The 24,663-nt window shown below is 38.8% G+C and overlaps 1 protein-coding gene across 1 annotated transcript in view; it reads right to left on the reverse strand.

Moving 5' to 3' along the window:
* The window catches only part of PTPN14 (protein tyrosine phosphatase non-receptor type 14), a 72,023-nt gene that overhangs the window by 23,682 nt on the left and 23,678 nt on the right, over window positions 1–24,663 (reverse strand). The window contains exons 3-10 of the mRNA XM_074167942.1: window positions 15,786–15,883; window positions 13,480–13,547; window positions 10,610–10,680; window positions 8,802–8,889; window positions 6,245–6,333; window positions 4,493–4,580; window positions 3,697–3,779; window positions 1,346–1,403 (exon numbers count right to left, since the gene is read on the reverse strand). Of these exons, the coding sequence (XP_074024043.1) occupies window positions 1,346–1,403; window positions 3,697–3,779; window positions 4,493–4,580; window positions 6,245–6,333; window positions 8,802–8,889; window positions 10,610–10,680; window positions 13,480–13,547; window positions 15,786–15,883 (643 nt within the window). The remainder of the gene's footprint in view (window positions 1–1,345; window positions 1,404–3,696; window positions 3,780–4,492; window positions 4,581–6,244; window positions 6,334–8,801; window positions 8,890–10,609; window positions 10,681–13,479; window positions 13,548–15,785; window positions 15,884–24,663) is intronic.

A 24,663-nucleotide genomic window follows, 5' to 3' on the forward strand; every position in this document is an offset into this window, starting at 1 on the left:
TAGATTTCTATTTTTCATATCTAATATAGAAGGAAGCTCTCTTTTCCCTCTTGTGATACATCTGAGGCCATAGCATAAGAACGCAAAGCACATTTCATTTCTTCACCTTCAGTTTTTCAGTAATCTCTAGGGACCAAACTAGGAGATACCAAAAATACTGTAAATATGCCTCAGAGAAAGTAGTAGGCAGCCTGTGTATTGCATCGTGACACCTTAGAAACATGCTAAGAATGAAAGGACAAAGAAATCCGGAGCCAGTTACAACAGTTTTCCTGCCAATGGCTAAGAAACACAGAATGCAACTTTTAGATCTAATGGACAGTACATATGCACACAGGAAAACAGTCTGTGCTGAAATCTGCGAAGATAAAGCTCTCCTAATATCAGTACCTGCTTAAGATAAATTTTTAGAACATTTTCACAAGATGTAACCACACCATGGGTATATGTCAAGAAAACACTCCTGCCCACATTAGCCTATTGCTGTGAGGCAGAATGCTAGTGGAGTTATGACTTTGAGAAGGTCTACAAAGCAGGTATAACCTATTTCACAAATGAAAACTAGCAACCTGCATAAAGCTGATATTGCCCTCTGTCTAAGGGACCAGCAGTGCTGTTGCTACTCTTATTTAAGGCCTTCTGAATTACTCTAAGAAATACTGACATACTAGATGTTAAAATTGGATCCAGAAACGTGTCCTTAGAGCTGACGGGGAAAAAAAGATTCCCACGGATGTTTTTGGTAAAGTTTTCAGCAAAAAGTTATCTAGTTTTGTCAGATTTACAGTATTTATGGAGATTAGTTAAATGGGAACAAATACAGTTTAAGAAAGATTCTGAATCACAATCCTGTACTGATTATAGTAGTTTTACTTGCAGAGGAACTTAACACAGAAAATAGGCTCTTAACCCGAGAAGTCGATAAACCGTAAGTACACTTTCAACAAAAACGTGAAGAATGGAAGAAACACAAAAGGAACAGCTGTAAAATTATGTGAGGACTAGGTTTTCATGTATATAGCACAAGACAGTTCAAATTCTAGAGGATTATTTTCTTTACACATCGAATATAATCTCAATCCAGTAGAAAAAATGCTCAGTTTCTGCAGGGCAAATAAAAATATAATGCCTTGAAGACTGTAATTTTTAATACTCAATGGTGATATTATCCAGTTAAACTAATCAACCTGGGTGGTCACACCCCTGAAATTCATTCCAATCATATTGCCTACAACAAATGAGTTAATGTGCTTATTTGAAATTTAGAAAGTATTCCATCTTACACAATGCCCCATCCCAATAGAAACGGCATACACATTCTTAAAGACCCCACCAAGCCACATACCAAGGATGACCTACTCCAAGTGGGCCGTCGTCGGATAGGAGGAGGAGAACTTGATTGTCTGTGGAAGAAAAAGCAAAGAGAAATACTAGAAACTATAATATTTCAATTCTGATTCAAGAATTAATGGGAAAAACGAGACTAAGAATCTGTAAAGTATTGCTCATTAATGAGATTTAAAAAAATACGAATAAATGAAAATAATTCATGTCCTTCTCAAAATACATAAAGTATTCCAGTTCCAAAACATACATGCCTTTTGTTCATTAACCTATTTGTCTTACTTGGAAACACAAGAAAGAAAAACTCTGGTTTAAAAATGAATCAAACAAACAAGTCTCTTAAGCAATAAAACCTGAACATGGCACAAAGGCACAGTCTCAGGTGACTTAAGGTGAACATTAAAACAATGACAACTTTATGAAATTCATAGCAATCACTCCAAAGCAATGTGAACAGATCAGGAGAGGTAAAAAAAAAAAAGCAACTGGTTAGATAATACTAGCAGAGCCACATACAATATTAGAGTAGCCACGTGCAGTGGACAGCACAAGGAGTATAGGAGGAAGAAAAAAAATGAGGAAGGGAAAGAAACAAGTTGAAGGAGGCAGAAATATAGTGCTTACGTGAAGAGAGGAAAGGTGGAATTTGTCCTCTTACAGTTTCTGATCTGGTGAATGATGTTATGTGCGTTAGAGGAAATGCACACAGGAAAACAAACAACTATCATTTTAACAGAGGGCAGGAAAATTATTTGGCTAGAAAACACACACTGGCATATGTCATCAATATCTGTGGCTGTGACACAGAAGCTGTGTTAAGAAGGAGAGCTGTTCTAATGGCAAAAATACATTTAAATTCCAGTTATTTCACTCAGTGATCTCATGACATTCCCTATTTTTATTAGTCCAAATATTTTTAAGTTGTATATGAAGTCGCTACATACACCCAGTTCATGATACCCACATGAACCCACCATATTTAGAAATAAACATGATCAAAGGCTATTGCTTCTGTGGTCTGGATTATGAACAGTAATAGAACAGTCTTCTCTGTTGACCCCAATATACAACTTCAAAGGGGAAATATTCCAAGATGACAGACTATGGTATTTTGTTTTCTTTCTTGAGTGTCACAGGGGAGAAAAATCAGGAGCTTCCTTTGAACTCAATTCCTCTGAAACCATTAAAATTAAATTTAGTATTGGACTATTGAAATGCATTATATGCTATGACATGTCTTTTCTGGTCTTCCACTCACCTCCTAAGAAGTGTAAACGCCAGCTGAAATTTTATCAACATCTTTTTTCTATCAGTGAAAAGATTACCCTATGCAGTTCATCTCATTGGTCTCTCCAATACTCTAACTCACTGCATGTTAATATATTGTGTGCCTATGTAATGTTAGAAAGCTAGACCTTCCAATCTTCCCTTCATCATTTTGGCTTTATTTTCCAACAGATGGCATTACCCAGCTAAACAGATGGGATGTCCAGCTCTAACTAGAGCTGTTGATAGAAATGAACTTCTTCATATCTTTCCAGCTAACTAAGCTGGTAAGTTTTGCAAGGGATTCATGTTTTTATTGCTATACAAACCCTGCACATCATGAAAATTTCTCAAAACTAAACTTCTCAAAGCAAAATTTATCTCAAATTAAAATTTCTGTGCGCTGATATAAATGAAACATACTCAGCTAATAAACTCACTTTTGACTTATAACTAAAGCCTCCTGAATTCCTCCTTCAGTTAGGATGAATCCACTTGTGTGAGAGCACTAGCTCAAGGTCAGTTCCTTAATAAGTGCTCAAAGTAGAGCCTAAAGGAGAATTCGGGGTCGAAATTACAGTCTCTGCCATGTCGTGCTAGTACAGCTAGCAGGTTAACGTTCCCAAATGTCCTCCCTTGTTTGGTGCACATAAGAAGCAGATAAATTATATTGCCCAAATTAGAAGATGACAACCTATGTTTTCCACCAACCTTAGCTGCTAGATGGGTAATGCATCTTCAAAATGCTACTGCAATTCACTTTTGGCATGTTAACACACGTCACCTTTCACTCCTGTTTATACTAATACTCTGGGGTTATGAACGACAGAGACCAAGGGCTTCAATTTAAGATTCTCTGTCAGATTTGGCTGCTTGAGGGAGTATCAAGCCTCACAAGGGTCAGAATAAAATTTCACTCTCAATTGTCTGTTCTGGCTAGTGGTTAAAACAAGATGAGAAAAAGAGAGAGGGGAAAAAGAATGACACAAGTGACTAGAAAAAAACCAAACAAAACCAGACACGCCAAAACTCAGAGCAATTCCAAAGCAGGGTGTCAGAAAACAACTCTTTCTTCAGAGTACTCACTCTGTGCAGATTTTGTTCTGTTTGTAAAACTTGTGTCTTGCTGCAAACAGGCGTGAAATATATTTGGCATTTTCAAGATCATCCTTTAAACAGAAGAAAACACAGGGGAAAAAAATAATCTAATAATTCATTTTGTTATTCTTACCAAGAAGTAACAAAGAAGAGTTTTACAAATCCAGTTGCAGTAATGCTTGGTAAGGTCCATCATGTACAGAATCTGGCTGCCAAGAACACGTCTAGTGCCCTCAAGAGCATTCAAGGCATTGAATTACTGAAATACAGTGGCATGCCTTTACATGCTGCCACTTCACTGCTAAGTCACAGTGGGAGGGAAGGAGGGACGACAGAAAAAATGGCTTAAGCTTGCTGGTCCAGTTTCTATACTGGCCTTGGTTCAGGGAGATGCGGAGTGTTTTTAAATAGCACAGAACAGCAGAGAAGCCCTCTGAGTTCCAGTATGTGTACACATGGTGGCTTATGCCCAGTTTCTACAACTGCTTATGCTGCTATATTTACGCCAGCATGAAAGATAAGTGTGGCACTGAGGGTGTTTCATCCAACAAGCAGTTCATATTTTTGCTGACTTCCCAGCATAGTATACTGTGGGATGCTTGGAAGAGAATACAACTATTGGTAGCTAAACAAAGTTAATTTAACTCTCCACATAAAGTAAAGTGTGAACTTTGAGGTGGGGAGGGCTTATGGTGAGTAGGCCCCTTTGCGAAAGTGGAATTTTAAAAGTTTATTTTTTATATCAGCAGCTTTCTTGATGACACTGATTAGATCTTTTTCTTACTGTGTGAAAGAGCACATTCTCTTCTTTGTTGATCAACTCTAGAACAATTGAAGACTTGTTATGTGCTATATTCCCAATGTCATTCCACCTGTAGAGTAAAAAAATGTGTAGAGTTTGCCAACACATACATTCATACATTTCACAAACACATTAAGAATCTCTTAGTCAACATTAGTCTCATTTTATGGGAAAGCTTTTCAGTAGCTGTTTGGTGAAGAAACATGGTCAGGAAAATATGAAAAGAATAAGGATAATCATGCTCTGATTAAAGGAGAAACAGATATTCAGCTCTTAACCCAAAGCAGGAGAGTTAAAAGCTCTCTTTAAAACCACAAATTTAAAGACTCACAATAGAAGACACATTGAAAATACATTAATGATAAACATTACATTGAACTGTGGCATTTTTGAACTGATTGATTTTAGCCACATTTAATAGAAATTTTTGGTTTCTTTTTTTAATAGTGCCATTCCTCTCCAAATGCTGTTTCCAACTTTCCTCCAGTGCCAATTCTTCCTAAAGAAGGGTAAGTTGACAACATGGTAATGTAGACTATGCATACCATGTTAATACTCTGGTTTTATGTTTGCAATCTTTTTTTTTTTTTTTTTTCCAAGTAACTGTCAGGTTACCCAAGATCAGAGTTATAATCTTCTTACAAATAGCTGACAGACATTTGCGTACATTGCATGCAATCCATGTGGATGGAAAGGACTTGTTCGTTCTGTTTGCAGCATGCATTCCTCTTCATGTCATGGCAGGATGCTCAAAGCGCATATTTCCAAACAGTAAGGATCTCAGCACCAACTACCACTTCTACATGTAAAGAAACTTCTTGCTTTTATCATCTGGCACACTTGAAGTATTATCTAATTTCTGCTTAAAATTTAATACACAAAACATCAGCTATGTGGAAAAGGGAGCCCTAAGATTTTTGAAGATGACCACTGCAAGCCCTTTTAAGGCAAAAGAACGCCAACATTCCAGCTTAAGTCTGACACAAGCCTTAGCTACTGACTAAAAATTAGTTCTCATAAAACATATTTTTTTGGCTCCACAAATGTTCATATTTTAATAACAGGGACTAGCAAAAATCCACTTCAAGGTAACACTGACAGTGATGGAAATACCCACCAGAACAGCAGCAAAAAGGAGTGAGCGAAACCCTATCCTCCCTGGAATCATGGAGATTTCTAGCAGCATTTAATATAGAACAAACTTTTATAAGAAGTAACGAAACCCACAAAAGGAAGTTAATGGAAAGGCTTAAGCGATTCTTAATAACCAAAATAAACAGCAGAACAAATAAACAAGTGACACAGAATTTTCAAAATTACGGAATGAGAGAGTTCAGCTTTTTTTTAGTGGGGCACCTAAATATGGCAACCAGATTTTCAGAAATGCTGAGTGCCTAGGCTGCCAACCGTGAGGTTTAACAGATTTGCATGCAGAAGCATCAAAGAGGCAGACATAAAGGCAAGAAAAGAAAAGGGATCAAAGCCTTGTAAGTAGAACAAGATACATGACAGACAACTACATCTTCCTTGCCGTCAAACCCATTCACAGACATCAGAAATTATTCTTTATCACATCTCTTACAGCCAAGAGGCCAATCCTGAAAACAGCGAAGTGACTACTCCTTAGTTAGAGGATCGGCCCTATTGAAGTCACATATGTAAGTAAGGAAAAAGCCCCACACGTGGAGCTCTGAAAAGAAACTCTCTTTAAATACAGAAGACCCTAGTTTTTACCTATAAATCACAGTTTTCCTTCCAATTCTGTTTTTTATGAAGATTCCCATGAAGAAAATACCGAGGTGTATGTCATTTCCATGATTATCCTGCAGAGAAAGGATATATATTTAGTTTAATAGAGAAACTGGCCCATACATACATATGAATGCATGTTGAGCTACCAAAAAGAAGCCCTTCTTCAGGATAAATGCAGGACCAACCCTTGACTAATCTATCAAGCAGCAGCTTGATCGGACTCTGATTTTCATTACTTCAAAGCAGTTAGCACTTAACTGGATTCATTCTGTTGATTAGTTAGAACAGATGAAGGCTAAACGAGCCCAAGGTTCTCCTCTATCAAACAACACACACACCACAAACTGGTATTCATTGTATAATATCCCACATGCCCTGTCATCGTGATTTTAGCTATCTAGAGCCCATATGACTACCAAAAGAAATAGTCCTCTCTCACATTCACAGCATTTCTCCAGTCACCTGTTAAAACATGTTGAGATTTCAGAAAACCACACCTGGAGATGGAATTCCTCTCAAAAGCTATACCCTTCGCGGTTCCTCCTTTAAGTTCTCCATATAGAAATTCACAGCATGTCACTCTAGAAAGTATTTGTATCTCTATGCAGATATATCCTCCACTGTTTTTCAATTATTGGGTTAAATATTCATCTGCATGCACCACATAAACGTCCACCCTTCTTGCATTGTTTTTCAGACGTTCTATTGGGTTTGTGCATACCCATGTCTCCTGTCTGAATATCATGTGTTTCTGTTCCATTTTGCAATCAGTTGTTTTCTTAAAAATGCTTTTTATTTTTTGCTACAAAAGCCTAATGCTGTGGAAAAGCAGTTTTTCTAACATTTATCAACAAAAACAAGCCTCCTGCAGCTGCATACATAGTAATCGATTCAGACTTTAAAGTGGTAAATAAAAATCATGCTAACAGAAAGAGCGTGGGTAAAAATTGCTAGAAAAAAGGATATGAGAGAAGTCAATGCGCTATACATGAGCAAATTCTAGAAAACATCAGGCATCCCCGCATTTTACTAGATCAGATTAGAGCTGCTCTCCTGACCTTGCTGTACTTGATCCACAGAAGGCAACAATGGAGTATCTGCATCTGTTTCTAACTAAGCGTTAGGCCTTTTGCAAAAAAGCGATGGATGCCAATTTTCAAGCCCCAGCCTATGCATAGGTTCTCAGCATCGCATACACCAGCATTCTTCCACATGTACTGCAAGTCAGCAGAGGTCCTACGGCTGACAGTCTTCAGTTTAGTTTGATTAGAGGACCACACATTCCTCTGCCTTGTCCCAGAGGCAGCTTTAGGAGACAGAGAGATTGGGAAAACGTTGGGGAAAATGTATGTATTTGTACATGTATGTATGTGTGTATACACACAAATATCTGTACAGAAAGAAAAAACATATTTCTAATAGCATTTCCTAACAGGAACAAAAGAGAAATTTTTCATTTTTCCCTTTGAATGCAATTCTATTTGTCTACAAGGCCAGCCCACTGCTCTTTGATACAAGGGTAACATCTTCCTGCAATTTTGTAGAGCACCCAAGTCCACTGTTCATACTTACCTTACTGACATTGAAGAATATCTAAGAACAATTCCAACACCGAAATCCTTTGCAGCAGCACGCAGCATTAATCCGAATTAATTTGAGGAAAACACTGATTTCATTCACTGGCAATAAACATGCCACAACTTTTGTTGCTGGGTAGGGGTTTGCTTTTTTGCCACCCAGTTCCTCCCCTGCAGGCCCATTTTGAGACTGGCCAAAGGATCGATTTTGACCTCAGCAGAAGGCTTTTTGTTTGGTGTGGGGTTTTGTTTGGTTGGTTTGCTTTTAAATTTCAAGTCAACTTTAACTAGCAGAAAAAACTGCTAGCAGACCACCATTTATGGTGGCTGGGTTGCTTAGCAAAGAGAAACGGGTCATATAACTGGTAACAGCTGTTTTCAGTTTCTCAGCCCAACTCTATCCTGGTGGCATGTGCTCCATAAGGCTAGGCAGATAGGGGCTTCCAGCAAAGGCAAAGTGACTACAAATGCAAAATAAGCCTTGAAACTTCCCCTCAATTTTAAACGTGTGGCAGACTGTGTGCACGTGTAAGAAAACAAGGATAGGTAAAGTTAATGCTTGGTAAATAGCAACTAGGAAAGATATGAACAGGTCTCATCTTCCTATCTTGTTAAAGGAGACCAGAGTTGAGGTTCATCTGCCCCAGCCACTCTCCCTCAGACAGCACTCAAAGAAAAGCAAGGAGCATCTCATCTTGGGAGCATCCCAAGTGAGCAGACCCTAGCACATGGCAACCTCTTCTACAAAAAGGATTTTGGTGGAAGAGAAGTAACACTACAGGCCTAAGATACTATCATGCTGCAATGGCCATTCAAACCACTAGCAGTCATTTCACCCTCCAGAACAGTGAAACAAGTCCTGACTCTTTTGGACAAACACAACTTGCATGCATTCCAAAGGTCACTGCAGACTCCTGCATTGTTTGATTTCAGAGGTTCTTTTATAATATGCACCAACATACCTTCACAGGGAAAGTTTCCTGTCCAAACCCATCAAGGCGTTCCACTTCATTGATGTACATTAGCTCAGCTTCTGCTGCTGTAATGCCACTGCAATTAGAGTAACAGAAGGCCGCAAATGGTTCAATATTATATACACATAAAAACTATTCGTGAAAAAATGGGATGTTCACAAATCGCTTTAGAAAACACTTTGGAGATGCTGCCTAGAAATGCACAAGGCAAAACTTTCTACATCAGGATCATAATCAGCAGGGGGAGGAATTTTATTGAATGTTGCTAAGGTAAAGTACAAAGCAAATTCAAATTACAGGAGGAAGGAACTGATCACGTTACTCAGTTTCTTTTGCATACATCAAATATTTTCCAGGCTTTATTAAAACATCAGGACATTGCATTAGGTTGTGTCTAGTTCTGGATGGCCAATTTGAGCCGTAGGGGTCCTAATTTGCATAAATAGTATACAAATAAACTGAAGTTGCTTAAAATGACTTAAAAGGGAAGACTGACATTTTCATATTGGCTGTTCAAAAACACAGACACTAAACCAAATGTTGAGCAAATTCTCTTTCATAATAGAGAACAAATCACCTGAAAATTTTTTACACATGTGTCTACACATGCTGCTGTCAAAGCTCAGGAATTCAGACAATTCAGTTCTCAACAGCAGGTCAGAATAGATTGCAGGTTACTCCAAAAGTAGGCTACTATTAATGTTTCTCCTCTTTGCTCCTCCTCACCACAGCTTACAAACAGAAAAATAGGAACCAGACAAATACTTAGGAGAAAGAGGGAGAGAAAGCAGGTGGAATGTGATCTACCTGCTGAAGTGAGGATAAGTATTTGTTTTTTATGTTGCAGAAATAGCACTAAAGAGCACAGCAGGGGAGGGAAATCTTTCAAGTCTGAGTTAACCAAGATCACACAAGCAGCCTGTGGCAGAGAGAGAAGAACCGGGCCTGTTCATGGCTAGCTTGGAAGCTGGTTACAGCAAAGGCCCAAGCTTGCATGGAAACTCAGACTGAGAATGGCTTTTGGCTCAGAGATTGGTATTTGCCCATTTACAAAAATTTTCTGTCATATAATGGGAGTGCTACACCCTTCACATCACATTCCTATTGCATTTCATGTGAGAAAACTTTAAACGCAAATTCATAATATAATGAAAGATTATTTCCAATGACGCAGAAGGCACTGCCATTTTTCTAAGAACAGCACCCTAGAGGTTTGAATACTTCTGCCACCAAAACATCTAGATGACATGAAAGAAGCCTGCTTACAAAGAAGGTATTTGTACTGAAGCACTAATACATACACACGTAGCTCATTAACTAGTAACAGCATATTGTATCTTTTCCACAACTAGACTTAAAACCCAAATCCTGTTATTTTTCATTTCCATCACATTGAAAGTGTGTATATCCCCCCCTCTCTTGAATCTTGAACCCTTGGACAGGTTCTCGGACCATGTCCGATCAAGTCACAGGGTCTTTCACTGTAGAGGATTTAAGTGAAACCAAGAAGACAAAGATGTCTACTACATAATGCAATTAGTGTTACACATGCTTCTTAAACCTTATGGTGCAAATGCTCATTTATTTGGGATTCAGTTCCTTGGCCATTTAGTCTTCACAAGAGGCAGATAATCTTTTGTAACAGACTAATTAAAAATCCAGCTAGACATAGCATAATAGTAACATGAAGATAGGCTAGTTAACCCCTGCCAGAAAAGCATGGGGAGGAAGGGAAGTCCTAGGAAGATGATGACAATAAAAAAAACACAATCTAAATCTCAACGTATCAAGCTCACCTGTGAGTTCGATGCTCCTGAGCAACCTTTTGAGTCAGCTCCTCCAAGACAGCTTCATCCTGGGTCCAATCCTGTAAAAAGATGAAGCAGCATCAAAAACTAGTTATCCAAAGAGACAGATGACAAAATGCAAGACAGGAATTATGATGGCAGATGTTTCAGGATTGTTTCCTGTTCACACTCTCCCAGGTAGTTACAGAGAGAATCTATCACCAAGGATCTGGAGTTTTTATATCTTTTTTGGATGGCGGTGGTGGGAGGTGGGTGGATAAAAAAATACTGTTAAAAATTAGGGGTAAAGTGCTTATTATTCCAAAATAGAGAACAGAGTATAGAGCACAGATAAGGGATCTTTTCCTGGATAAGGACCAAACAAGTCTTTAAAAACACTTGGAAGTCTACAAATTAACATATACCTTTTAAAACAGCCCAAAATAATGCATAGACCATGGAAAACCCAGTCATGGTTACTTTCTGTCCTGCAACCTACAGGTACTCCTTTCACCATGTTAAAAGGGATTGAAAGTTTTGCTACTTCTTCAAATATGTAATAAAATGTACTTTATGCTTGCAACACATTTCTGAGCAGAAATTTTTATCTTTGCAAATGTAACAATGTGTGGAAGAAAGAATTCTGAACTAGTTGGGAGCAATTTAATAAAGGAAGTCTGCTCATAAACTCAAGGCTAAAAAAAAAGGAAGCTGAAAAACTTTCTTGCAAAACCTCAAAGTTCTTATTTTTATTTTAAAAAGCCTTAAGGCTGCATGTAATGTACTTAAATACACTGCCTGCTTCTTGCTCAATGGGTCCCTCCCTCTGATATTTGCTTCTGCCACAAAAAAATGTGAAAGTGGTAGCGAGCTAATGAAAAATGGCATGGTACATGCCTATGCACAGCTACACACCTGTGGGGTGTACTGTGTACATAACTTTGTTCTTTTCCCTGCTGAAGAAATGCCATTTGACACACATTGTAGCCTCAAAAGATCAAACAGTACAAACGTAGCTGCCCCTCCCTCATCCACCAGCTCACTCCACTAATGAATTTGCAGCAACGTTCTTGTTGGAGGTTCTTTCTGCGCCCGAGATTCGCTCAAATCCGCCCACTTGCTTCAAGACTAGTTTATATCTGCAGCGCTTAGCAACTGTCGCTGAACTTACAGTGAAACATTTACTATTACGTTATCCACTCCTCCCCAGAAGGGCAGAGACAAACAGTTAAAGAAATGTCCAGAGAAACAGTTGATTTAAGAGCAGGCTTCTGAAGACTGTAGGAAGCAGACGCTTTGCTGATTTTGTTAAATTTAGCAATAGTAGCACGGATGAAAGGCAAGATACCACAAAGTGAGCACATGCAGAACTAGATGACACCACCATTTAGGCAGCTGACTCAAGCATGGAAGTTCTAGGAGACAAGCCCAAAGAGTAAACTGCTGAACCACATAGAGATTAACGATCTGAAAGCTCAGCTAGAGGCCTAAACCCTCTCCTATTTATTTTTTTTTTAATAGAAAAAAAATATCAGTTATTTTTCAGAAGTTCTGTAATTTGCAAAGTGACAGCTTGACAATGTATTTCTCTGTCTATATTTGTAGCCATCTTCTTTCCCACTTGGGAAGCTGTGTACAATAGCCTAAGCCATCAACTATACACAAGATCATCAAGGTGGCCTACCAAAGAAATCCTGCTCCCCTAGTCAGGCTAACAGAAGTTTCTTAGTGAAAGGTCAATGCTGAAGCCACATTCTAGCTATACAAAGCACATTCAGATGTCTATATATTCATTTATTTCCCCTTCTTCCTGATGACTTTCTCTTTCAGGTGGTATTGAACTCTGTCTGCCAGCTCAAAATTGCACGTTCACTTCAAGACGCTGTGCAGCTGTCACCTTTTTGGATTTGAGAATGGACTATCCGCTGCAGTTCCTGTACAAAGAGTGCCAGTAAATGGGATGAAACGCTTCTGGAAGTGCCTTTCTCAAGCCTTCAAATTACAGTGAGATGAATCATTCTCCCTCTACCGCTCCACTAATTGCAGAGGGAAACCAGATGCCTTAACTTCTAGGCAGCTACACTCAGGGCATGGGAACCCCACCCCACTTCCAATTTTTTTTCCAGTTAGAAAGAATTCCAAGATCTTTTACATTTTATGAAGCTTACACTTCAGACTTGTGCTGATGGACTTGTTCATCTAAAATAAAGCCAGCCTTAACTTCAGTAAGCTTTTTTTTTTTTTCCTCTCTAATTCATCCTCCCAGAGAGGCTCAATGTCATGGATTGCAAGTGCTTGGCATTGTCACCAGAGTTTCTAACATCATTAGTGACCTAAAACACTTCCCTCAGCATTCAAATTACTTGCTAGTTTCCAATCTAAATTTAAAACAAATTTACAGTACAGTCCCTAGAGAACATTTTGAGAAGACCCGATTCATGCTTCACTTCAGTCTAGTAGTCAGTTGTGTAAATTCACATTCTCATGAGGCAAGGCTGCACGATTTTTCCTGTGACACAACATTTACTACATCAGCAGCCCTCATGTCCCCTTGTTACGCCATGTTACTAATACCACAGTACTGCTAATATACACCACCTAAATAGCTGCAAATTCTTTTTTGATTCAAAGAAGTAAGTTTCTTTTGTTGACACCTATTCCTAGTGGAGGCTTAACAGGAACTTTAAAAAGGGCTAAATTTCCATAGCATATGTTCATTCAGATACAATCAAGTATATTGCAGGTTTGGGGGAGCAAAGTTTATTTCCACTTTTACTAATTCAGCACTGGTGCTTTTACTCTGTTATCAACAAAGCCATCTCTGAGGCATGGAAAAATTATTCATAGAAGACCACAAAAAAGGGGGATAAGGAACTCACCATAGGGAATAAGACATATTCTCTGAGGAAGTCATGAGATTCAAACTGATTATAGTCTCCAAAATCCGCTGGGAAAAAAAACAACACAATTACTCATTTTAGCACTTTCCACACATGTTAAGACCACACTCAACCTTTGCACAGATGCTCAATTTCAGGTGGGTGAGTTCTCTCTGAAGCCACAATCCAGCACAAAGACTTCTGCTTGTACTTTAGCTTTTAACATGGAGGTCTGAAAATAATAGTGTTATTACTAGAGATCAAATAATAGCCAACAAGTAATTTCTCTCTTTTGATCCCTAATGTTATGACCATTTGCAATGCTTAACCATCAGGAGTGGAAGAGTTTCTTTTTCTGTAGCCTTCATGAACTAATACCACCATCTAACAAGGCTGGGATTCTCAGCCTCTGTAAAAACGGTGCACAGTGTTTCCAACCTTAATCTACCTGTGCTACAGTGCAACTTCTCCAGTGTTTCCAACCTTAATCTACCTGTGCTACAATTCTATAAAATATGTTTAATTTTACAGCCTAGAAGGTTAAAATCCACTAGCCAATTCTATTAAAAATTGTCAACAATCAAGGTGGTTGGAGAGGGGGAGAGGGCAGGGAGGTTCTATCTTTCTGCAGCCAATATAACAGCACAGGCGCTGTGTCAGTGTAACTGCCTGACTCGCACTTTTCTACTTATTTTTCTACTTCTCCCATGTCTTTAAGAGGTATTCATCTCAATGCTCATATTCACTCACATGTTGGGCTGCAGATTCTTGTCTAAATGTCCTTGCAATCATGGAGTTTTGAAAATGCTTCCTAAAGGCTAAACTACATTAAAAAACAAAACAAAACAAAACAAAGCTTATATTTATCTATCTGTTAAATACACAACAGCTTATATCAAAAGAGTACCTTGCCAGGAGGTTTTTATTTTATATTAATTGAACTGGATCAAACACCATCTACAAGATCCTCATATTATAGAAGTTGGAAATTCCCACCATAAATCATACTAGCTAAACATTCTTTCAAAGCTTCTAGACAATTTCACGTATTGCAGGATGCCAAAATTGCAGTTTCATTTTGTTTTCACCTCAGAGTTATGTTTTAACATAAACAGAAAGAAATCAAAATGGACATGAAACAGAGTCCGTAAGTTTAAAAGAAATAAGTATTTCAAATATCTTTGGTTGCATCACATGCAAAGGACAAAGGGAGTAATACAAGGTCAGGAATAAAGCAAACAAGATTAGGTGCAGCACTCTGATGCAATGGTCTTGGAAATATAATAGATTATGTAGAAAATTCAGAATAAAAGTGATTACTTCAAACTGATTACAAAGACTGACTCACTCTCAAAGTTAGCAAAAAAGCTCCAAAAACATAGGACCAGTGAAACATATTCAGTTTCTATTGAGCTCTAACTCACACACTGGAAAAACTTAATTTACTTAAACTGCAAGATTCAGAATGGAATCTTATACATATATTTTCCTTTATTAATAAAACATTTCAAGATTTTACAGGAAACATTTTTCTTCAATTTTTAACCAAGAAATAAGATAGTAGAACAGAATTTCTATTGCTCTAAGAAAGATCATATTAGCAATACTCTCCATTGAACCTTTAATTTTCAAGAATCAGATCTTCACGTTTGCTATTTATATACATACTTCCCCCTTCCCTCTCATCAGAGGACAAGCCCAGAGCATGATTGCTAAAACTCTACCTTAGGTTCTCACAGTCAGTCATGGATGGACTGAAACATACTTTCTCCAAACACAGGGCTTCTTCCTCTGCCCATATTGATGTCCTTAGGAGGCTCAGAATAAAAATCACATTGTAAGAAGTATTTTATTAATACTTTATAACTCACATAACAATTATGGTTATGTGTTCTTTCATACTTCAGATAACACTATACAGCAAAACGAGTTTTTAATTAAAGGCAAAATTAAAGCTGCTGCTATGCTCTTTGATGTAATTGCACTTCAAACCAGAGAATGTGAAGCAAATTCATTCTGCAAAGTGCTCCGTGGTTGGGGTTGGAAGAACTGGAGTTTTGTTCAGATTCACTAACGTGGATTTTAGAAACAGGAAAGTTGAACACTGTGATGTGGTCCATCATTCCCTCCCTGAGGGTGTGAGTGTTCCATCAGCGGCAGTCCACCTATGCACTTTTAAATCAATAGAAAACCCAGCTGTTGTGAGTAGGAGTCATACAAGGCCTCAGTTAGTGCCCAGTCAACATACAGAACAAATCAAAAAAACCCTAATGTTGGAAAGGGGCTATCAGGTCATATCATCTTACCTTGCACTGCCAAACCAGCTAGTCGAATTCCCTGCTCCAATGAAGGAAGTAATCGGCCATCAAGAACATCCTTTTTCACTTGTAGATAATACTGATATCTACAAACCAAAAAAGAGCACAAATTAGAACATCTATATGTTTGTATATTTTCTACAGACCAAAAGACCGCTGAAAGCAAGAAAAACTCACCACAAACAGGTCAGGCTGTTAAACATTAGTCTGTACCTGGCTTTGGAAGTTCCACATCACCAAAAGAAACCAATATGATCCCTATACGTGCAATGCTTCCAGATGGATGAAAAGGAAAAATAAAAAGTTCTAATCTGTGTTCCCTAGACCACATAGAAGAGGGACGTCTGCTGAGATTACTTCCTCCATAAATTTTGTGGAGGTTACTGAAGACCGAGCAATCACCAATACAAAAAGAGGCTGTTCCCTATTTCTTCTATTGTTTTTGCTCCAGTGTTCCCATTTTGATAGAGGGAAGAGAATTTTATCAGTATACTTTGGCCTACTGAAGTAACTTTAATTACAGCCCACATAGAAGTTTTTTAAATTGACATCTCTCCTCTGTAAGAATGATTTAGACACACAAATCAAGCAAAACCAGCTTCTAATATCATGCACTTGCTGATCTGCAGTAGCTAATCACAAGAAAAACGATTTTAGTTTTAACTGCAGTGACAGAACTCACACGTTTCACCTTACATTTGCAATAGAGTAGATAAGGACAAACAAGAAGCTTTCCACAAAAAGCTTAACAAGTTACTGTCCCCATCTGTGCGTCCCTCCGCATCCACTGAGCTGGACCAGACCCACAGCAGAGCTGGCCAAAGCAGCAGGGATATGTACTAGTCCCTCTCGCATATCAGGTTAAAGCCTGGTGGAGACAGCTTTGTTAACAGGCCACCACTTTTTATTCTGTAGGCACCAGCACATGTTCCCTCAAGCTACCTCTATGGCATGGGCAGTAAAACCAAGCAGGGGCAAGACAGGCAGCTGAAGAAATTACAGCCACAATTGCAAGGACACCACATCGGCCATTGATGTGCCAATATTCAAATACAGTTGAGCTACAGCGATATAATGATCTCATGTCCATCAGCTTCAACTTTTGGTGCAGACATATGTAACCTGTTCCAACTGAGTTGAAACACAATTCCTTCTCAGCCAACACACAACAGCTCACCACGTCTGAGCCCAGCAGCCCACATGTACACCCAGCCTCATGCACCCAGCCCCCAGGCCTGCTGATAGTAACTGATGCGCCCGGGTGACCCAAGCTAGGAAAGCCCAAAAAAAACCAACAAAGGGGTTTCTCAGGCTGTGACCAGACATTCTGGTCTCACTGCAGCTGCATCAGGTTAGGAGGTCACTGCTCCCTTCAGCTGCATCCCTGCTCACCCCCCTAAGACAAAGGGCATCCCCTCAAAATGGTATGGATTTAAAAAATGATTGCTTGAGATAAACCAAGTTAGAAAGAAACGGTAGACAAGCATGCTAGCCAGCCTCGGAGGCTGCAACCTCTGCAGGGCAGACAGCAAAGAGCTGTCACAGAAAGGATGGGGTGCTGTAAACTCCTAAATGGACTTGGCTACAACCAGCACACCACATCTGACCTTATCTTTAAACTTTTGGGAATAGCAAAGGAACTGTTCTAGTCTTGTTTTAATGATTTCAGACACCTGTGTGTGTATAAGTCCTTCCCAGTGCGAATGCAATTAACCTTTCCTTCTTGGAAAGGAGAATGACCGTAACCCATGTTAGGGGGGACTGCACTGCCTTAACTACACTGGAAAATGTTACCATTTAATTCTGCATGGAGGCATTAGAAAATACCTACATGCTTCAAAACCAGCATAACCCAAGCCCTGCTCTGAGGGCTATTAATCAAAGGCAGCATTTTACATTTTTTGTCAGTTAGCTCTTCTGCCAGCGATGTGAGATGCAGTAACTTGCCACTAGACAGCACCAATGCTCTGATCAGACCCGTACTCTCAAGGCGTCGAGGTGCTTAGAGGCTACAAGCACGGCAGGGCAGAGAAATCCTCTCAGGGAAGGGAGCTGCACATATTCTTCGTGTCTGAGAAGTTCCCTTCAGAGTTCACAATTGTTATGTGTGCTTAAAAAGTAACAGTTGGGTTACTGGTTTTAGGCTTCCTCTTCCCCTCTCCCCTACAAAAGGCAGTAGAATATTTTCAAACAGGAACAATATAATCTCATTTAAAATGCCTAGCTTTGGCTTTCACGCAGCCTAATGAAGAGTAAAACTTCAGGGGATTTTGAAATTTGATTGAGAGAGGCAGTGTAAAAAGCATACAGCTTCTCAGCTGGAGCCCTGTTAAAAGTTAAGAGACTACATTAAAGTCAAAACAATGTAAAATCTTATAGTGACATCCTCGGGCTACAGAAGCCAAGAATGTCACCAGGTTTAGCGGAGCCATGATTTCAACCACAGTGCCCACAAAACTATAGACAAACCATAGAAAGGATTATTTAGGTAAGCATCATCAAAAATACAATGTCAATGCAGTTACTGCAGTATCAAATATTATGAACCAAGACCTTCAAAAGAAAGTGATGTGGGGTTTTAGTTGCAATTTTAGTTGCCAATACTTCAGAAAAAATGTTTTAAGACAGCAGTCAGCACCCACTTTATGATAAAGCTGCTCATTTGCAGGTGTTTCACCCTGATTGTTAAAAACAGGTCACATTTAAAAACCTTAATAGGAATATTCTACGATATTATGGTACAGCATTGCATCTACTAACACTAGCAGAATAAAAGTTTAGGATTTATTACGTAGTGTAGATTGACATGCAGTAAAAATTTGAAAGATGTATCTAATTAGCTCTCTGATAACTAGAGTATCCATTAGGAAAAACCTCACGGAGAAAGTTGTCACCTTTCAGGCAACCGCACTGAAAAGCGATCATCTGCTGTGGCTCTGACATCTTTTTCAATGGAAATGCCAAGATAAACTGAAGGCAACTGAGGGAGAAATGTGTGGTCTGTACCAGCTTCATCTTTACCCCGGGACCAATGGTGACAAGGGTCACCCACCTAAGGTGTCCCCTGACATCTTTCACTGTGGCCACATAAGGCATGAACTGGGACATCTCCTTTCACAAGTCATGAACTGGAGTAACTAATTCCAATGTCAAGGAAGAGGAGGAGCATACCCTGGAGGAAGCTCTGCTAGAAGATTATAATAGCTCTACCAGCCACAGACTCATGGCTCAGCTGTGCTGCAAAACTGTGGTCAGGCTCTCTGCCCAGCCAACGGAGAGGAGAAATTGGCCCATATTCTGTCAAGGATTTGAGGCTCCTCCATCTGAAATTACGTTAAATGCTGTTATTATGTCACTGTGCTAGCTGAGACTGCTCTTTGTTCACTTGGATTGCAAAACTAGATCTATAATTTGAGGGATATCAAACATTTTAAAAATGATTCAGCTATAGATTCACTGAGGAAAGCTGTTCCAGAACAGCAGATAAAAACATGCATTTTATGCGCCTCCTATTAGGTGGTTTAGTTGGGAAAGCATACGGAAACTGAACAAAAAGAGAAGTTTGCAGTCTGCACCCCCAAATAATAAAAGGCAAGAAATTCAAAATTAAGACTTACAAAGCTTTAATCACAGAGCCATTTTGGCATACCAAGGGAGTGCAGGACAGAAGAAACACCACCACAGCCAAGTGGGCTGGGAGTTGAAATCTCTCACCTTCATTGCTCATTTTGAATTAAACATTTTTAGCAGAGCCGTTGTGTATTCAATATAATAAAGGCTACTACAGTTTGCCAGCCTGTAGCTAATTCCAAGGGGAATGGGAGTGGACAACAAGTCTGAACAAAGCCATAATTATAAGCGTATCATTTCCCACAACTCTATTTAGCCAACACAGAAAACATTAAAAACATATTTGCATCTATTGCATCAAAAAGCACTCTTTTTATAAAGTAAATAACCTGCAACTGGACAACATCTGAACTCCAGTATCAACAACTGCATTTTAGCAATCCTTACTACATCAGAGAAAAATAAACCCCAAATAGTATTAGTAAGCAGGAGATAAGAATACTGGTTTAAAATTTAATTGCAACACCCAGATTCAGACTTGGCTACACCTGTGTAACTCCATTTGCCCATACAATTCTGCATAGACCTCCCAAGATCAGGATTCATGTTTGTTCTCCTGTCACATCAAAAAAGAACGTGGGTGTTTGTATAGTGTCACTGAATTCATTGTACCCTTCCATCACCACTGTTTATCTGATGTATAACTTCTGTTGCTGCTTTATATATGCAGAAAATAGCTCAATTAATTTTACTGATTTCCGTTCTCTTCAACAACTAATGTTTCAGATACCATAAAGGCATGCAGAACCTGGCCTGGTCAATATTGGAAGCGAGATCTTTGTAGAGAAGTTAAAGGAGTGTTTACAAAGGTAAGAATATGGGTTAGTTTTGCAGAGTAATTGCACTGGTGCACTGCATCTTCACAATTTTCCTACTAGTGTCTTCCAAAGAACCACAAGGCAAATACTTCGTTAATAATTATTCAATATTATCAGACCTGGTAGCCTTAGCAGCATCCAAGTCTACTAGGAAATGTTCAATAACAGAACAAAAAAAATGCTTATTACCCCAGGGATTTACAATCTAAATATATATTTCATACACATACATACATCTATACATTTATACAAAAAGGTGATATGATCAAGATAATAAGGATTAATACTGTTTGAAAATGTTATTTTCCCCTGGTTTTATTTTCGTTCTCTGTACATCAGGACAGGAAGGGTTTGGAACATACACATTATCTCTAGTGCAGCAGGAAACACTTTTAAAAAAATTTTTATCAGTCAGTGTGTTTTTCTGGAAATTTCAAGCTGGTATGAATAAATACATTACACTCAAGGTAAATATTTATTGGTACTGAAACTGTATCTGAAAATACACAAAGTACTACAAAACATGTATTAGTTACCCAAGAGGTACAATTCCTTTAAAACTGTTCCTAATGATGCAATTACTGGCATGACTAACTTTTTTATAACTCATTAGGTACCTTTTTGGCGTCAAGCCTATCTATTGGATAACTGCATAGCTATGTAGTTTAACTTCTTCTCTGGAGGAAAAAGAGAACTGCTTTCTCCAAAATAAGAAGTCTTTAAGACTCAAAGGAGAAACAGATTGGCCCACAAGTGGTTTAGCTCAAGACCTTAATCTCTTTTCCAACTTCAAAAAAAAATTGCAATTAAAGTACAATATTATCTTCTAAAATTAGGAACACAATAAATTAAGTCTCATTGAATCACAACAACAGTCCGACTCAGCTCATTTGGGTTTACCTTAGTATGGTAATATACTTCTGAGCAGAGACGCTGCAATGTACACTTATGCAATAATCTGCCCACAGGGGAAGCAGTTTCTCCAGAAGAGAGGCCTTTTATCATTTACTAAAATTATTTTAAGCATTAGCTTTGCTATTGATGTGTCTATTGTTCATCTCGCACCTTAAAATCTGCCATGATCTTGGCTTTGATACTATTTAGCAACAGGATTCCACAGATACCTATATGCTACATTTTAAAGAGAAACCCATTTTTTATTTTAAACACAGAGTCTTTTGTAGTTTCTCAGCCTTTGAGTTAGATGAGCCAATGACTCAGGTATCCAATGGGCAAAGGAACTAATTGATATTGACCAAAAGGTTATTTTTATTTATTTATTACATATTCAAGGCGATGATGATAATACTGAACTCGTACTCGTTGCTTTTCTGAGAAAAACATGCTTAAGATAGTACTAATGATCACTAGCCTAATTTTATAAATAAGAGTATCTGAAGCACAGGGCTGGTAAAGTTACTCAAGTAAACTTAGGCAGGAAACCAAGGCAGATTTGGAAGATCCAGCTTTTGTCCCCAAGTCTCAATCCAGAGTATAACTTCCTGGATGCTGCTTATTTCATGTGGGTCACTCAATATAACCTGCAACAAAACTGACTGCAAACCTGCATCGGATTTTACATGGCAGGAAAGGAAGGCAGGCAGGCAGACAAGACTCGTCTTTTCAGATACAACGTAAGTATATTGGCAAAGATGATGTGTTATGATTTCTGGCCCTGAGCGTGCTGAAACACATTTTAGATGCAAGGATTCAATCAGCACATCTTAATCTAAAGGCACTTAAAAAAAAAAAAAAAAAAAAAAGAGGTACATACATGGATGATGTCATTGTAAGTAACTCACTGCTGAGGCCTTGTCTTTGCCATTGTAAAAAACTTAGATGGTGTTGATAAACAGAACATCTCCAGCTCGCTCCTCTGGAATTTCATCAACTTCTCTCGCAGCGAAAGCCTGATGTCTCGCAGTACTAGAAAATAGCCATTTATCTGGGATTTGTGGTAGAATATAAAAAGCAATGGCTGTGCTTCCACTACTGAAGGGTAATATTTTTAGAAAGGTATTATTGAGAACAAGTCTACCACACCCTGTCACAGACCTTCAGAAAGATCAGCAGACTTGCCAGAAAAAAAAAAAAGGAAGGAGAGGATAGAGCCTTTGTCACACATGCAGGAGGAAATTCCTTCAGAAGCTCAAACTATCAATGCCAATAGTGAAAACACCATTGTAACAGTTTCTTGGGTAGGAATTCCTTGATAATAACCAGTCATAAGGTAGGTAGGTCAAGGTTAGCTTCAGGTAACTGAGAAATGAGGTTGTTCAAAAGCAGCATCCAACTGTCTACATCCTGGTTTCCTCCAGCAGATGGATGGAAAATATGACTGAAACTAAAAGTAAAATAAATTAAATACATGGAAAGATTTGTGTCATTCCTTTTCCCCTTCCTAATGAGGCCGAACAACGCTAGGTTAGCGTCATTTTCACATGTAGGAATGAAAAAGGAGGACAGATCAAAACACAGCTTACATCATCTACTTCCACATCACTCAGTCTCCCTCTTGAAAAGCAACAGTTTATAGCTGGAGGGGAGGAAAAGGGAATTTAGCTAAAACAGGCTAATTTCACAATGACGGTCACTTTCCATTTGTTTTGATATGTAACTTGTGAGCATAAGGACAAACAACAGACAGTCTCGATGGCTGACTTGCTCTATGAGCTGCAATGAGGCACACAGTGAAAGGTAAGCTACTGCACCTGACCAGCAAAGTTCCTACCAAAGGCCAATGTCTCCCAAAGGTTAAGGTCCAGCTACACAGTCAACTCCTGCTTATGCATATTAGAACATTAAAACCTTTGCACACCTGAAAACAGTCTGATCAGAATTTTGCACTGCTTAGTTGTTGCTTGCCATCTCTATTTCATCAGTTTACTACTGAAAGGATGTTTGTTTGCATACATACCCCAAAAGACAGTCTATTAAAATTTCAGATCTCCACCTCCACCAATTCTTTACACAGCTGGCAGAAGATTTCAAATGTAAATGAAAAGTATGAGCATTTTAAGAGCAGTAAGCTTTCTTTCTGTCATGAATCAGCCAATGAAGTCAAATTCCTGCAGCAAAATTGATCATTCAAAAAGAAAAGAATATATGTATTACAAACAGACATGGGACCGTTTAGGAAGGTAACACACCCCTTACAACCTCTCACATATAAGCAGCTGCTTCCAGCATAGCCTGGTATCAAAGTGTTGTGGCACCATGGTGTCCAACGTTAAATGGATGGCTAGTGAAACCCTGCGCAGTTAAGACATGGGATAACAGCATCACACTCAGCCTTCTCGCTGGCAGCAAAAGACTGAGCTTGGATTGTGAAGAAGTGCTCCGTGAGTGTTTTTCTTTTCCTGCCATTTCTGACGGGCCACAAGCAGGGACATGCACCCAGGCCTTGTTGCAGCCCGCAGACATGACACAAGCCTTCCAAAACACACACTCTTTCCATGAGAGGCTTAGCCAGCAGATGCAGCTTTACAGTATCCACCAATTTCGCTATGTTTAAAAAGGAACCCCCCAACCACAACAGGCCCATCCCCTGGACTTGTACTTTTTTCAAGAACGTATTCTACTTTTTGGATACTCCAAGTTCAAATAAACCCACAAACACAAAGTTAAACCTTAAATAAAAAGGCCAGTAATGGCATGCTTTAGCAAGAAAGGAAGGCATGCCACAACCTGATCCTGATTTTCTGCCCTTGAACTCTTGAATTAATTATAACAAATTACAGGGAGCCCTACAACAATTTATAAGCCCAATATACTCCCTTACAACCACCTATAATTTTATCAGAGTTAATCCAAATACCTAAAGAATTATACAGCACAAAACTCCAACATGCCTTTTAGAGTAAAAAAATGAAGGAAGCCAGATTCTCTTGTCTTCCAAGCCCCCTCTCTCAGCAATGGCTACGTTTGGTGTCAGCAAGCTGGAGTCCAGCAAAACCAGGCCCTGGTGACCCCATCAAAGCATTCATCCTTATAAAAGCTGGAGTGGGATTTAAAGCAAAACAATCAAAATCATGTAATGCTCAGAAATCTGTAGTTTAGCATTTTCAGCTGAAAAACAACATTCAATGCAAGCAGAAATATTACACAGAAACACTAGAATTTGGGACTGAAGAGTCTGTTAGCCACACCTCTTTGAAAAAAGCCAGGTATCCATCTGGTTTGGGTTTTAGGCACATGCTAAACATGTTATTGTTCAACATGGCAGTCCTATTGACTTCACATTACTCACACAGTTAAGCCTAAATACACGCTCAACTATGAGCTCATGTCTCCTGAACTGAGCAAAACACTTGAATTTGGCTACAGAGATCCAAAGGTTACAGTACAGTAGACTTTATTTTTTCTTGTTAGCTTTACTTTCATTTTTGATGTTTAAAAAAAAAAAAAATAATGAGAAC

Source organism: Numenius arquata, chromosome 2, assembly GCF_964106895.1.
Source record: "Numenius arquata chromosome 2, bNumArq3.hap1.1, whole genome shotgun sequence".
In the NCBI taxonomy this organism is placed as follows: domain Eukaryota; kingdom Metazoa; phylum Chordata; class Aves; order Charadriiformes; family Scolopacidae; genus Numenius; species Numenius arquata.